A 15,664-nucleotide genomic window follows, 5' to 3' on the forward strand; every position below is an offset into this window, starting at 1 on the left:
TCATACCTCTAATATGATAACAGTTTAGAATTTGAAGAAGCTCAGTGTCTGACAATGCACAACAGTCTCACAGAGAAACAAATAAACCTACCAAAGGACCAGACGGTCTCAGAGAGGATGAATAAACCTACCAAAGGACCAGACGGTCTCAGAGAGGATGAATAAACCTACCAAAGGACCAGACGGTCTCAGAGAGGATGAATAAACCTACCAAAGGACCAGACGGTCTCAGAGAGGATGAATAAACCTACCAAAGGACCAGACGTCTCAGAGAGGATGAATAAACCTACCAAAGGACCAGACGTCTCAGAGAGGATGAATAAACCTACCAAAGGACCAGACGGTCTCAGAGAGGATGAATAAACCTACCAAAGGACCAGACGGTCTCAGAGAGGATGAATAAACCTACCAAAGGACCAGACGTCTCAGAGAGGATGAATAAACCTACCAAAGGACCAGACGTCTCAGAGAGGATGAATAAACCTACCAAAGGACCAGACGTCAGACTTGCTGCTGAACTTGCAGTACTTGATGACCTCAGGAGAAGACCACTTGATGGGGAACTTAGAGCCCTGAGAGCTGGTGTATTGGTCATCTAGAACAAACCTGGTAGGACAGGACAGGAGAGGACACACACGGTTATCTGCGTGCATCTCTGCAGCTTCCATGTATAGATGCACTTAGCCCCCTACCGAGTCTGACCGTTTAATGCACAGGTGGTAGTTCCCCTGTTACCTTAGGGCGGGTCACTGGTTCAAGTCTTCAACTGCTCTTCACCCTGAATCATCATATATTCTTGCCTTTATTGAAAACACACAACCTCAATGAGCATAAACCTGTCTGTCACAAACTCACCTGGTCATTCCAAAATCAGACACCTTCACCACGTTGTTGCAGGAAACCAGACAGTTTCTGGCTGCCTGTGAGGGTTGGGTTCAGAACACACACTTATGATCTGCAGTAGTTTGTCCATCTTCTATACTATACACTCCATTATCACTGAAAATACATCTAGGCCTTAACCAAGTTGAGATGTCTTACAGTTCCTTGATGCTTTCGCCAGTGAGGTAAACCAACCCTGTCTAAGTTGTTCTGTGTTTTGTTTATATACATTAATAAAATATGTGTCTGTAAAGTGTGTTGAGACTTGTTAAATGTGCTTAAAATAAATTGTGACTTGACTGAACAAGCTCACACGCAATCAAGAACGTACGCACGCACACACACATGCTCAGGTCTGAAAGTGTCTTTGGGTGGGTTACCAGGTCTCTGTGGATGAAGTTGTTGCTCTCCAGGTATGCCATCCCTTCACTGACGTCCAGACACATCCCCAGTAGGCTGTCCTGGGACATACGCCCCCTCCTGGCTCGGAGGTAGTCTGACAGGCAGCCCTGCTCCATCAACTCAAACACCAGACACATGGGAGAATGCTGGGTACACACACCATACAGCTGCACCAGCTTACAGTGGGACAGCATCCTGCAACACCAGACACATGGGAGAATGCTGGGTACACACACCATACAGCTGCACCAGCTTACAGTGGGACAGCATCCTGCAACACCAGACACATGGGAGAATGCTGGGTACACACACCATACAGCTGCACCAGCTTACAGTGGGACAGCATCCTGCAACACGGACACACACACACACACAGGCACACGTATGCACACACACACGGGTACTCGTATACACACACGATCTGATCAAATGTAGTTAATTACATAGTATGGGTACAGGGTGTCATTTAAGACACAGCACTGCATTTGATGTGAGTCGACCTGGTTATATTAACCCACTATGTAGGGAATAGGGTGTCCTCTAAGATGTCCCCCCTCCACTATAAAGTCCACTCACGTCATGACCCTGGCCTCCTCTTTGAAGTCCTCCTCAGACATGGCTCCCTTCCTGACCATCTTCACAGCTACCCTGCGCTCTCTCCACCGCCCCTGGAGTACCAGACCAAACTGACCGCTGCCCACTTCCTCACCTAGAGTCAGCTCTGCCGGGTCCACCTCCCACTGACCTGGATGGTGGGAGGAGGGAGGGGGAGAGAGAGGGAGGGGCGAGGGGGAGAGAGGGAGGAGGGAGAGAGAGGGAGATGGGAGAGGGAGGGTGAGAGAGGGAGGGGCGAGGGGAAGAGAGAGAGAGGGGGGAGAAGGAAGGAGGGGCGAGGGGGAGAGAGAGGGAGGGGGGAGAAGGAGGGAGGGGCGAGGGGGAGAGAGAGGGAGGGGGGGGGGGAGAGAGTGCATAGATAATAATGACATACTAATGCAATTATTTGAAAATACATCAAGCCTGAACACAACATGGTACACTGTGGTTGCCTGCCACATTCTCCTCCAGGTAGTCCCTCCTGTCTGGAGGTTTTCAGGGTGTGGTGGAGCTGCCTGGTAACAGCTGGGGCTGCTACACCTGGGTACCTCATCACAAACGTGTCTACCTTACATCACCACTTATGTCATCCCAGTCCTAATGCTTTTAGAATAGCAAAACACATGCCAATTCTCACTGTCATGCATATGTTTGGTTTAAGCATATCTTTATTACACAGTACACCAGGTTTTGTATAGAGCAGACTTTATTTTACACAGTAACTTATCTATAACATATGTGTGTTATAGACACCTCTGGTGTGTTATCTGCTTTGTGTTTGATCTTTAGAATTGTCATGTAATTCAGGATTAGGAAACTTCCATAGAGATAGTTAGAGGACTCATCTGCCCATGCTGTAACAGACACTACAATGGCACAGATGCAGAAATGAGTCCTCTAACTATCTCTATGATACCTTCCATAATCAATAACCAAACAAAATTGCTGCTGGCTGCCTGGAGACAGAAGCAGGAGGTTGACCTCTGACCTGAGAGTTCCGCAGGGCTCTGAGAGCTCTCTCTACCCTGAGAGACAGGATGCCTCAGTCGCGTGATCAGACCTGCAGAGAATACACACATGAACGCGCGCGCGCACACACACACACACACACACACACACACACACACACACACACACACACACACACACACACACACACACACACACACACACACACACACACACACACACACACACACACACACACACACACACACACACACACACACACACACACACACACACACGTTGAATGTCAAGATGAAACAACAAAATTATATTTGCATATACTGGGAGTTAGATCATGTAGAGGCATTAGGCTATTCTGCCTCAACAATAGAACACATTAACTATTATTTTACAGGCAGTTTCCTCTGTAGACTGTTGATGCAAGGAAACGATTCCACGCTATACTAAGGGAAGAACATCGGGACCATAGAACGTATAGAACCATTTCATACTACATTAACGCTCCGCTCCCATCTCCCTCTCTACTGTGGGAGATCCATGTGTGCTGGTGAAACCTTACATGACCCCTGAAGATGCCTTTATCTCAACGGACTAACAAACACAGTTTTGTGGTGCATGTCCAAATAGGTCACACTGGCCTGGCTGTAAACAGATGTATTAGGTAGCTCAGGTGAGCCACTGATAACCTAAATACCTGCAGCGTTGTGTTGGTGGTACTGGATGAGCTCAGGAATGGTGCTGAACAGGTATTTCTCTGCCAGGTAAAACTTGGACTCCTCTGCCTCGGACTGTCTGATCTGGTAGTGCTTCACCCGCGGGTTCTTCTGCCCGTTGGATCTGAACGGGGTTCATCATCATGTAACTACGTCATAGCAAAATCTTTAAAGTGGCAATATGCAGTTCAAACAATAACAAAGCAGACAACCCGCCACTGTTTTGGTAAAAAGCTGAGGGATGGGGCTGGAGACATGTAACCACTTTCAAATTCATAGACAGAGCTAGAGATGTCCCAATACCAATCGCTGATTGCCCCTTTAACTGACTGTCATTGAAGCTGAGTGACATGGCTGAAACAGGCAGTAGTTACCCTGGGGCTTTAGTGAAGACAGACACAGTGTAGACGCCTGCATGCCTGGAGTCTCGCACCATAAAGGCTCCTTCCTTACCCTGCACAAACACAACATTCCATTTCAGTAGGATAAATCATAATTGTATCTGTTGAGTCCATTAGGTTGAATTTGTTGTATGTTACACCATACTTGAGTGACATAGAAATTGCCTTTTCAATCTCTACTCATGGGAATAAGGCTTGACATGATAACACAGTGAGCCAATGTCACACTACACAACCCTCCCCTCCCACTGTCACACTACACAACCCTCCCACCATCACACTACACAACCCTCCCCTCCCACTGTCACACTACACAACCCTCCCACCATCACACTACACAACCCTCCCCTCCCACTGTCACACTACACAACCCTAACCCTCCCACCATCACACTACACAACCCTCCCCTCCCACCATCACACTACACAACCCTCCCACCATCACACTACACAACCCTCCCACCATCACACTACACAACCCTCCCACCATCACACTACACAACCCTCCCACCATCACACTACACAACCCTCCCACTGTCACCATGCACCATGTCTCATCTGTCTGTAAAATCCAGCATGACATATTTACAACAGGAAATCCTGGACCTGAGTAAACTGCACCGCAGTTTCAAATGTCATGTTTCACTCTCTGTGTGTGTGTGTGTGTGTGTGTGTGTGTGTGTGTGTGTGTGTGTGTGTGTGTGTGTGTGTGTGTGTGTGTGTGTGTGTGTGTGTGTGTGTGTGTGTGTGTGTGTGTGTGTGTGTGTGTGTGTGTGTGTGTGTGTGTGTGTGTGTGCATCTTGCAAAATGCAGCTTTTGCATCCGTGCTGCTGGATGCAAAAGATTTTCAGGATAAATTCAAAACATGAACATCTCATTCTCAAATGTGATCAATAATTTAAAAAAAATTAAATTCACATATATATATTTTTTAGGGATTACAAAAACATGCTTTCAACCAGTTTTGTCTGGTTGTAATTCTGATAACCTTGCTTTTTGATTGAATCAAGCCCAACATGTCTTTCCTCTCTCTTCTGTAGTCCAGTTAAATACCAAGCTGAAGATGGTCGGCGTTGTTTTACCTCTGTCATCAGAAGTTCCTCAGCTCTCCCTCTCGTTATGTCTTTGTTGTACCATCTGAAAAAAAAGAATGTGAATTAGAAACAACAAAGACAACCAATCAGATGTCTGTAATAAAAGGCTGAACAGGGTACAATTGTTATTTTATACTTTATAAATAGTCAGGAAAATTGTATTTGATATAAATCAGACTCACTCAAATCTGTTGAAGTTATCGCAGGATTTCTCTGCTATATACATGCAAGGTACAAAACCTGAGTTTCTATTGAAGGAAAGGACAAAATGGGATGAATACTGTAGGTGTGTACAACTATAAAACCAATAATACATATTACAGCTAGGATCACAGGGTTGTCATAAGGTTATCATATGACATAGGGTTGTCATGGGGTTGTCATGGGGTTGTCATAAGGTTATCATATGACATAGGGTTGTCATGGGGTTGTCATGGGGTTGTCACAGACTCGTCATACGGTTTTCGTAGGGTTGACATAGCGTTGTCATATGGTTATCATGCTGTCTCTCCTTACCCTCTGTGGTCCTGTACCGTCCACCAATCATGGTGGGAGCTGTCAGTCAGGATGTACTCCTGGTCTTTGTGAAGGGGCAGGTCTGTGTCTTCATGGGGACTGTAGTTTTGTAGCGCTACCACCACCCTCTGGCCCGGGTCAGAGAGCCGCCGCTAGTGGCACGATGTAAGGGAAACACTGATCATTAGCATTAATATGACTCAGAAACATACTGTACATTTACAGGCACAGTGAAGTAAATAGAGGCGACTTATCATGCATATTTACCTGTGGGTCCGGGGTTGGAGGGAGAGGCTTCTTGGATGCTACAGAAGAACATTTCCTGGTTAATTCTTCAAAGTTCTCGTGTTCTAACAGTGGTGGGAAAAGTACTCAATTGTCATTGTAAAGATACCTTAATAGAAAATGACTCAAGTAAAAGTTAAAGTCTCCAAGGAAAATACTACTTGAGAAAAAGTCTAAAAGTATTTGATTTTAAATATACTTAAGTATCAAAAGTAAATGGAATTGCTAAAATGTACTTAAGTCTCAAAGTAAAAGTATCAACCATTTAAAATTCATTATATTAAGCAAACCAGACGGCATCATTTGATTTTAAAATGTTGACGGATAACCAGGGGCACACTCCAACACTCAGACATCATTTACAAACAAAGCATTTGTGTTTAGTGAGTCCGCCAGATCAGAGGCAGTAGGGATGACCAGGATATTCTCTTCTCAGGACCATTTTCCTGTCAAAATGTAATGAGTACTTTTGGGTGTCAGGGAAAATGTAAGGAGTAAAAAGGATATAATTTTCTTTAGGAATGTAGTGAAGTAAAAGTAAAACTTGTCCAAAAATATAAATAGTAAAGTACAGATACCCTAAAAAACCACTTAAGTAGTGATTAAAGCATTTTTACTTTTGTACTTTACACCACTGGGTTCTAAGCTGGCATATGGAATTGTTTTAAAAAGGTGATGGATCATTTAGCTATTTGATTTAGAATTTTAGGACCCCTTTAGGTATCAAAAAAATAAATATATATGTGATAAAATATTGAATTTGGCCTTTACTACTATAGTCCATATAGAAACGTATTGAATAACACATTCATGAATGGCAAAAAAGAGAAATAAGGAATAAGGTTTGTAATGATGTTGCCCTGTTGGGTGAGGTTTATGACCCTCCCATAAATACATTTCCCCCTTTTCTCTCCACTCTACAGAATGGACTCTTGGAAAGCCCTTTGTTAACATAGAGAGAGTTATGGTAACATCAAAAGGTTGGAGAATGGAACAATATTTCCCTTTCTCAACCAGTTGAATGTGTCCTTTGGTGCTTAAAGAATATGATGTCAGATCAGTTGGTGTCTGGGACATTATATCTGATGTTAGGATGACATAATTTATATCTTGGAAAGTCTGCACATTCCAGTTATCAGATTCACATGGAATTGTTGTGCAACTGAAATGTTTAAATATGAAACTATTTGTGAAAAGATTTAATGTAATTTTAGCTTCTAAATGAGAGACTTTTTAGTAAACTATGTAAAGTAAACTATGCTCACTCAGTGGCCACGCCCAAGTGAACAGACATTGGTTGAGAACTATGAAACACGCCCTTCTTTCCCCCAGTACAAAAGCCTGTTAGTTCCAGATGACATAAGGATGTCCATACGTTTAAAAGGGCTAATTTCAACTACAACTTAACAAAATTAACATTTAGTTTCAGAAATGTTAGGACTGCTGTCCTAACGTTTAAAATGGCGAATTACAATGTGGAGGTGACGATCACCACGCTGGAATGGTGAATTTCGACCAGACCAGCCAGAATACAGCGCAAGCTGATTATGGCAACTTGGTATGAACTTTGAACGATTATTCACTAAAGAAGAAGTGATACCCCCTAGACGTCGAGTTATCAGCTGCAGCTGTACATGTACGTGGCCTAGGAAAGGACAGACAATCTCAGAAGAACGACAGGGTACTTTAACGTATCCGCTCTACAACACTATGACCAGAAAGATTCTTCAAAGGACAATGGCGATCTCTGCTGGGTAAACCAGTCTTCCATCTTCGACCCATCTATCGAAGCTCAGAGTAAATATATATATCTTGCATTTTCCTTTCCCAAATGTGCAGTTATTAGAATGCATAAGATTCTGTATTTACAGTAGCATGGCTTCTCAAGGTCCGATAGAGACCAAAACTCTCAGTCTTCCCGCTCTTTCATTCAAACCCAACCCCTTTCCTTTGTGTAACCAGCCGTCATATTGAGTTAGCCTACTAGGGGCTTTTCATGACATGATTAGTAATCAATGTGTGATCTATCCTGTGTGTACAGATATGTAATTCTGTGTGATTATTTAGGTATTTAGCAAATAAATAATTATGCCAATTTGTGTGTTGCTGATTCAACTTATTAGCTAGGGTTCGTGCAGATAAGCAAGTACTTATGACAATCAGAATGAGACCGATCGAGGTGACGATTAATAATTGACTGCTAATGATATAAACGATTTTCAGATCTATAAGAGAGTGGATTCGGGAGAAAACCGCTCTATATAAATGAATGCTTCTGTGGTGCCCCAGGTTATTAATGGGTTAATTGTTGCATGGTTTAATTAAATCGTTAGGTATTCGATTTGATAAAATAGCAGGTCAAAATGTAATCAGTCAGAGACACGACAGGTTTTAAAGTGTCTGTAGGAGATTAAAGAAAGCTCAGGAAATACATATACAGTGCCAGACACCTGAAAAGTACCAGATTCCTCTGTAGCCACCCTTTGCCTTGATGACAGCTTTGCACACTCTTGGCATTCTCTCAACCAGCTTCATGAGGTAGTCACCTGGAATGCATTTCATTTCAGGTGCCTTGTAAAAATGTATTTGTGGAATTTCTTTCCTTCTTAATGCGTTTGAGCCAATCAGTTGTGTTGTGACATGGTAGGGGTGGTATACAGAAGTTAGCCCTATTTGGTTAAAGACCAAGTCCATATTATGGCAAGAATAGCTCAAATAAGCAAAGAGACAGGACAGTCCATCATTACTTTAAGACATGAAGTTCAGTAAATGCGGAAAACTTCAAGAACTTCAAGCGCTGTGATGAAACTGGCTCTCATGAGGACTGCCACAGGAAAGGAAGAGTTACCTCTGCTGCAGAAGATAAGTTAATTAGTTAGCAGCCTTAGAAATTGCAGCCCAAATAAATGCTTCACAGAGTTCAGGTAACAGACACATCTTAACATCAACTGTTCAGAAGAGACTACGTGAATCAGGCCTTCGTGGTCAAATTGCTGCAAAGAAACCACTACTAAAGGACACCAATAATAAGAAGAGACTTGCTTGGGCAAAGAAACATGAGCAATGGACATTAGACCGGTGGAAATCTGTCCTTTGGTCTGATGAGTCCAAATTTGAGATTTTTGGTTCCAACCGCTGTGTCTTTGTGAGACGCAGAGTAGGTGAATGGATGGTCTCCTCATGTGTGGTTCCCACCGTGAAGCATGGAGGAGGTGTGATGATGTGGGGATGCTTTGCTGGTGACACTGTCTGTGATTTATTTAGAATTCATGGCACACTTAACCAGCATGGCAACCACAGAATTCTGCAGTGATACGCCATCCCATCTGTTTTGTGCTTAGTGGAACTATCATTTGTTTTTCAACAGGACAATTACCCAACACACTTCCAGGCTGTGTAAGGGCTATTTGATCAAGAAGGAAAGTTATGTAGTGCTGCATCAGATGACTTGGCCTCCACAATCTCCCGACCTCAACCCAATTGAGGTGGTTTGGGATGAGTTAGAATGCAAAGTGACGGAAAAGCAGCCAAAACGTGCTCAGCATATGAAGGAACTCCTTCAAGACTTTTGGAAAAGCATTCCAGGTGAAGCTGGTTGAGAGAGTGCCAAGAGTGAGCAAAGCTGTCATCAAGTTAAAGGGTGGCTACTTTGAAGAATCTCAAATATATTTTGATTTGTTTAACACTTATTTGGTTACTACTAATATGTGTTATTTCATAGTTTGTATGTCTTCACTTTTATTTTACATTGTAGAAAATAGTAAAAATAAAGAAAACCCTTTGAATGAGTAGGTGTGTCCACACTTTTGACTGGTAGTGTATATATTTTTTACACATATTTATTTTTTTGGCACAAAACTACCTCCATACTTCCATTACTTTGTATGGGTTACCTTCAGACGAGGCCTGTGAGAGTCTCCCTTTTCTATAGAGTGGTCATATTAGTATTTAGGCTAAACCATTCGAATGCTTCAGACGTTATCGTGAAAAGATCGATTTTCGGGTCTGACAAACATCGCTGTAGCTCTGCCACTTTCCACCTCAGATGCGGAAGGGCGACATGGCGGATGTGGTGGATTGAGACGCAGCCCACGCAGAATAAACAGATATCTCTAGCTTAAACTGACAGATTTTGATGGGGAATTTTTTATGTTACGTAGATTGACGCGCCAGTGCGTCAATAAGGTCTAGGGGGTTAAATTCACATTATAGGCAGTTATCATTATATACTTTTTAAAGGGATTATAAATGGTTTGTATGCAAGACAACAATAATCATCATCATAATCATAAGCATAATCATATAATATTGCATGTTATAGACATTGTGTGTGGGAAATGTGTTCTTCAAATGAAATAGTATTTTTTATGCTGTGGTGCGGTAGCTGTACCGTATCCCATAGGGTCGTACTCCTGACACCCCGTAGCCATCTTCTCTGTCTGGTAACAGCACCTCCACCTCCCCTCCATCCAGAAGTTGGGGTGATACTTCAGGAGTAATGCGTTGCACTTGGTCTCTTCATGACAAGAGAGAGAAATTAAATACAGCGTAAGACATGGAGGCGCAAATGTGTCATAGAGCTTATAATATAATGTTGATAGAATTCTCTTAATATTATGTGTTGATTTTGGTATCTTATATGTTATGGTATATATATTATGGTATATATGAGAAAACTCAGCTCTGAGAGACTCAGTATTTTTATTATGGGTTTAACGTTAAACATGTTGTCTTCCATAACTGCTGCTCACCTTCCTTCAGAGCTCGGACCCATCTCTGACGACAGTCGTTGTCCGGGGCGAAGATGTATAGGTAACAGTTGTCGTGGACAACCTGTTGAGACATTTATGCATATTTGAAAAAACTGTGTCATGGCTTATTTATAAATGAAAGTCATTGTAAAGTGTTCCCAATGGTCAGTAATTAGCATTCCAATAACTAGCATTCCAGTAATTAGCATTCCAGTAATTAGCATTCCAGTCATTAGCTTTCCAGTCATTAGCATTCCAGTCATTAGCATTCCAGTCATTAGCATTCCAGTCATTAGCTTTCCAGTCATTAGCTTTCCAGTCATTAGCTTTCCAGTCATTAGCTTTCCAGTCATTAGCATTCCAGTCATTAGCATTCCAGTCATTAGCATTCCAGTGGTCTTACCTGGAAGGGGTACTTGTTGCTGCAGGGGATTGGGACTTCACTGCACACTATCTCCACACACTTGATCCTGGAGAGCTCAATGCAGCCTTTCTGGCTGGGCTTTTTCTGAAGATGAATACAGTTTTCTATCAACATCTTCACAACTTTCCATTTGCATATCAAACAATACAACCCCCATAAAGTAACTGTCATGTAAAAGTCATATTTCTCCATAACTCAATATATGATTTAAAAAATGACACTGCTGAACTGTAAAATGTAAAAGATTTGAACAAAATGTAATTCTTGCCAGCAATTGATAAACAAACAAACCACACAATTTGTCAATAAAAATTGTACATACCCCAGGGCGCTGTTCAGAATAGGTCAGGTCCTGGGTGTCCAAGACAAATAATCTTTCCTTGTAATTGCAGGGCGACGTCCTTCGCTTCTGTTGAGATTTCTTGATGAGAGTCCCCTTCAAGATTACCGTGGGGAGCATAGTGAACACAGATACCTGGCTAACATTGAGAGACAGAGAGAGAGAGAGAGACAGCGAGGTGGGCTGTAGAGATAGACTGAACACCTATGGAGGAGTGGAGAGAAGGAAAAGAGTGTTGGGAGTTAGTGTCGTGTGAGTTTCCGGTGTAGATATAGGTAAACCACTTCCTTGAGCATGACAGATAGAAAGAGACCAACTCTCAGACACATACAAACTCATTCTGCAAAGATACACACTCAGACTAAGATGCACACACACACACACCCACACAAGTCGAAACATCACAAACTGCATTGGTGCACCGAACCACAGAGCCTGAGCAGCTCTCTCCCCAGAAATAAGGCTAAACACACACTTACAAAATTCACAGTTGAACAAATACTATTATGCAGGTAACTTCCAAACTAATGAAAACATTTGAGTAAATGAGTGATACAAAGTATATTGCTTCCACACCAGTGTGGTTCTTCAGTTAATTAAGCAATTAGCATCCCCTCATGCTTAGGGTCATGTATGAAAATGCTGGGCAGGCCATTATTTTGCCTACCATGGCTATGCTCCCATAGGATGACAATACCCCCATCCACAGGACAGGAGTGGTCACTGTATGGGTTTATGAGCATGAAAATGATGTAAACCATATACCAAGGCCCTCTCAGTCACCAAATCTCACCACACTTATGGGAGATTCTGGAGCCACGCCTGAAACAGCGTTTTCCACCACCATCAACAAAACACCAAATTATGGAGTTTCTCATGGAAGAATGGTGTCGCATCCCTCCAATAGAGTTCCAGACACTAGTAGAATCTATGCCAAGGTGCATTGAAGCTGTTCTGGCTTGTGGTGCCCAACACCCTATTAAGAGACTTTATGTTGGTATTTCCATTATTTTGGCAGTTACCTCCATATACACACAATATACAGTACAGGTAACTGACTAAATAAAGGAGATGCCTTATTAAAGGCCCAGTGTTTTATATATATTTCCCCACCATGAGGTTGGAATAATACTGTGAAATTGTGAACATTTTGATAATGCCCCTTTAGTGTAAGCGCCGTTTGAAGAGACCACCTGGTGACATCACCAGGCAGAAAATAAGTTAATAGACCATTAAGAAAGAAAGTCCCAAACCTCTCTGCCAATAACAGCTAGTTTTCCCCTCCCCACTCAGACCACACCAAGACAGTCCGAGCAAAATTATTGCTTGAGAAATTGCTCTTCGCTAAGAAGCTATTTTTATTTATTTTTGACCATTTATTTTTTTGCATACGTTTTAGCCAGTAATTCTGCAAGTAGCACTCACAAGCCAAATGTTGTCCAGGAAAATTACTGCGTGTACATCATGTGCCTTTTGCTAGCTGTCACTCATATGGCGAGAAGCTGAAGCTCATTGGATGAACTCGAATTGCTAGGGGCTGGCCCAGTTGGTGGAAAATGTATGGAAAATGGCACACCACAGCTTCCAGAAAATTGCTTTTGAGCTAGGGATTTCGTGGCTAATTGCAGTAAGACAGTAAAAATGGTCATAGTTTATGCAAGTATGAATTGCACATTGACACATCCAGCCCAAAGCGGGAGGTTTAAAAAATATTTAGTAGTCACCAAAGTTCTGGAAGATGTTTTTAATTGTTAACCAGAAATGATTTGATATAGAGATTCATATAAGGGGTGGGTCTAATCCTGAATGCTGATTGGTTAAACCGCATTCCAGACGTTGTCTACTCCAAAAATAACCACAGGCTGAATCTAAGATGTTGAAATGCCTATTTACTCTTTTCCATCTGACTGCGCAATCCACTGTTTCATCAGCCCAGCCATACAATTGATAAACTTGATTTCCACAATAAAAAGCATCTAGACATTATCTCACATTTATTTTGCACTAACATTTAGTTTTCAACAGAGGATATTTGTATAAACCTTCCTGTCTGTCTCTCTGACATTTGCAACACTATTTCAATATTCAAATTCGATCTCCAGCTGTCGCATAGACAGGCAGGGAGCTTTTCTCAGCCGGTTTAAATTATGAATCCGCATCATTTTTATGGATATATGCAAAGACAAATCAGTAGAAAACAGGTCAAATAAAACTAAGTGCAGCTAGTCTGCAGCAGTGGTGACCCGTCATTCAGGGCACCTGTTTAGCTAAAAAAAAAAGATAGACCAATGTTCCACGCTCCAGGCCTCCTGTGCGTCTCCCCAGCCCGGTACGTCCTGTGCCGGCTCCACGCTCCAGGCCTCCTGTGCGTCTCCCCAGCCCGGTACGTCCTGTGAACGGCTCCACGCTCCAGGCCTCCTGTGCGTCTCCCCAGCCCGGTACGTCCTGTGCCGGCTCCACGCTCCAGGCCTCCTGTGCGTCTCCCCAGCCCGGTACGTCCTGTGCCGGCTCCACGCTCCAGGCCTCCTGTGCGTCTCCCCAGCCCGGTACGTCCTGTGCCGGCTCCACGCTCCAGGCCTCCTGTGCGTCTCCCCAGCCCGGTACGTCCTGTGCCGGCTCCACGCTCCAGGCCTCCTGTGCTTCTCCCCAGCCCGGTACGTCCTGTGCCGGCTCCACGCTCCAGGCCTCCTGTGCTTCTCCCCAGCCCGGTACGTCCTGTGCCGGCTCCACGCTCCAGGCCTCCTGTGCTTCTCCCCAGCCCGGTACGTCCTGTGCCGGCTCCACGCTCCAGGCCTCCTGTGCTTCTCCCCAGCCCGGTACGTCCTGTGCCGGCTCCACGCTCCAGGCCTCCTGTGCTTCTCCCCAGCCCGGTACGTCCTGTGCCGGCTCCACGCTCCAGGCCTCCTGTGCGTCTCCCCAGCCCGGTACGTCCTGTGCCGGCTCCACGCTCCAGGCCTCCTGTGCTTCTCCCCAGCCCGGTACGTCCTGTGCCGGCTCCACGCTCCAGGCCTCCTGTGCTTCTCCCCAGCCCGGTACGTCCTGTGCCGGCTCCACGCTCCAGGCCTCCTGTGCTTCTCCCCAGCCCGGTACGTCCTGTGCCGGCTCCACGCTCCAGGCCTCCTGTGCTTCTCCCCAGCCCGGTACGTCCTGTGCCGGCTCCACGCTCCAGGCCTCCTGTGCGTCTCCCCAGCCCGGTACGTCCTGTGCCGGCTCCACGCTCCAGGCCTCCTGTGCTTCTCCCCAGCCCGGTACGTCCTGTGCCGGCTCCACGCTCCAGGCCTCCTGTGCGTCTCCCCAGCCCGGTACGTCCTGTGCCGGCTCCACGCTCCAGGCCTCCTGTGCGTCTCCCCAGCCCGGTACGTCCTGTGCCGGCTCCACGCTCCAGGCCTCCTGTGCGTCTCCCCAGCCCGGTACGTCCTGTGCCGGCTCCACGCTCCAGGCCTCCTGTGCGTCTCCCCAGCCCGGTACGTCCTGTGCCGGCTCCACGCTCCAGGCCTCCTGTGCGTCTCCCCAGCCCGGTACGTCCTGTGCCGGCTCCACGCTCCAGGCCTCCTGTGCTTCTCCCCAGCCCGGTACGTCCTGTGCCGGCTCCACGCTCCAGGCCTCCTGTGCTTCTCCCCAGCCCGGTACGTCCTGTGCCGGCTCCACGCTCCAGGCCTCCTGTGCTTCTCCCCAGCCCGGTACGTCCTGTGCCGGCTCCACGCTCCAGGCCTCCTGTGCTTCTCCCCAGCCCGGTACGTCCTGTGCCGGCTCCACGCTCCAGGCCTCCTGTGCTTCTCCCCAGCCCGGTACGTCCTGTGCCGGCTCCACGCTCCAGGCCTCCTGTGCGTCTCCCCAGCCCGGTACGTCCTGTGCCGGCTCCACGCTCCAGGCCTCCTGTGCTTCTCCCCAGCCCGGTACGTCCTGTGCCGGCTCCACGCTCCAGGCCTCCTGTGCTTCTCCCCAGCCCGGTACGTCCTGTGCCGGCTCCACGCTCCAGGCCTCCTGTGCTTCTCCCCAGCCCGGTACGTCCTGTGCCGGCTCCACGCTCCAGGCCTCCTGTGCTTCTCCCCAGCCCGGTACGTCCTGTGCCGGCTCCACGCTCCAGGCCTCCTGTGCGTCTCCCCAGCCCGGTACGTCCTGTGCCGGCTCCACGCTCCAGGCCTCCTGTGCTTCTCCCCAGCCCGGTACGTCCTGTGCCGGCTCCACGCTCCAGGCCTCCTGTGCGTCTCCCCAGCCCGGTACGTCCTGTGCCGGCTCCACGCTCCAGGCCTCCTGTGCGTCTCCCCAGCCCGGTACGTCCTGTGCCGGCTCC

General features: G+C 46.0%; 1 protein-coding gene across 2 annotated transcripts in view; it reads right to left on the reverse strand.

Annotated features, from left to right (window-relative positions):
• The window catches only part of LOC139574568 (tyrosine-protein kinase ITK/TSK-like), a 40,265-nt gene that overhangs the window by 1,764 nt on the left and 22,837 nt on the right, over positions 1–15,664 (reverse strand). Inside the window, exons 2-16 of one of the 2 annotated variants that reach the window (XM_071399281.1) lie at positions 11,353–11,574; positions 11,010–11,114; positions 10,607–10,688; positions 10,246–10,371; positions 5,838–5,875; positions 5,571–5,722; positions 5,237–5,302; positions 5,043–5,097; positions 3,935–4,014; positions 3,542–3,684; positions 2,867–2,938; positions 1,861–2,029; positions 1,263–1,479; positions 856–920; positions 488–606 (exon numbers count right to left, since the gene is read on the reverse strand). In XM_071399281.1, the coding sequence (XP_071255382.1) occupies positions 488–606; positions 856–920; positions 1,263–1,479; positions 1,861–2,029; positions 2,867–2,938; positions 3,542–3,684; positions 3,935–4,014; positions 5,043–5,097; positions 5,237–5,302; positions 5,571–5,722; positions 5,838–5,875; positions 10,246–10,371; positions 10,607–10,688; positions 11,010–11,114; positions 11,353–11,490 (1,627 nt within the window). In that variant the 5' untranslated portion in view covers positions 11,491–11,574. Of the gene's footprint in view, positions 1–487; positions 607–855; positions 921–1,262; positions 1,480–1,860; positions 2,030–2,866; positions 2,939–3,541; positions 3,685–3,934; positions 4,015–5,042; positions 5,098–5,236; positions 5,303–5,570; positions 5,723–5,837; positions 5,921–10,245; positions 10,372–10,606; positions 10,689–11,009; positions 11,115–11,352; positions 11,618–15,664 lie in introns of those variants that run through there. The other variant, XM_071399280.1, reaches the window with a different exon arrangement.

This window comes from Salvelinus alpinus, chromosome 4 (assembly GCF_045679555.1).
Source record: "Salvelinus alpinus chromosome 4, SLU_Salpinus.1, whole genome shotgun sequence".
NCBI classification, from domain to species: Eukaryota; Metazoa; Chordata; class Actinopteri; order Salmoniformes; family Salmonidae; genus Salvelinus; species Salvelinus alpinus.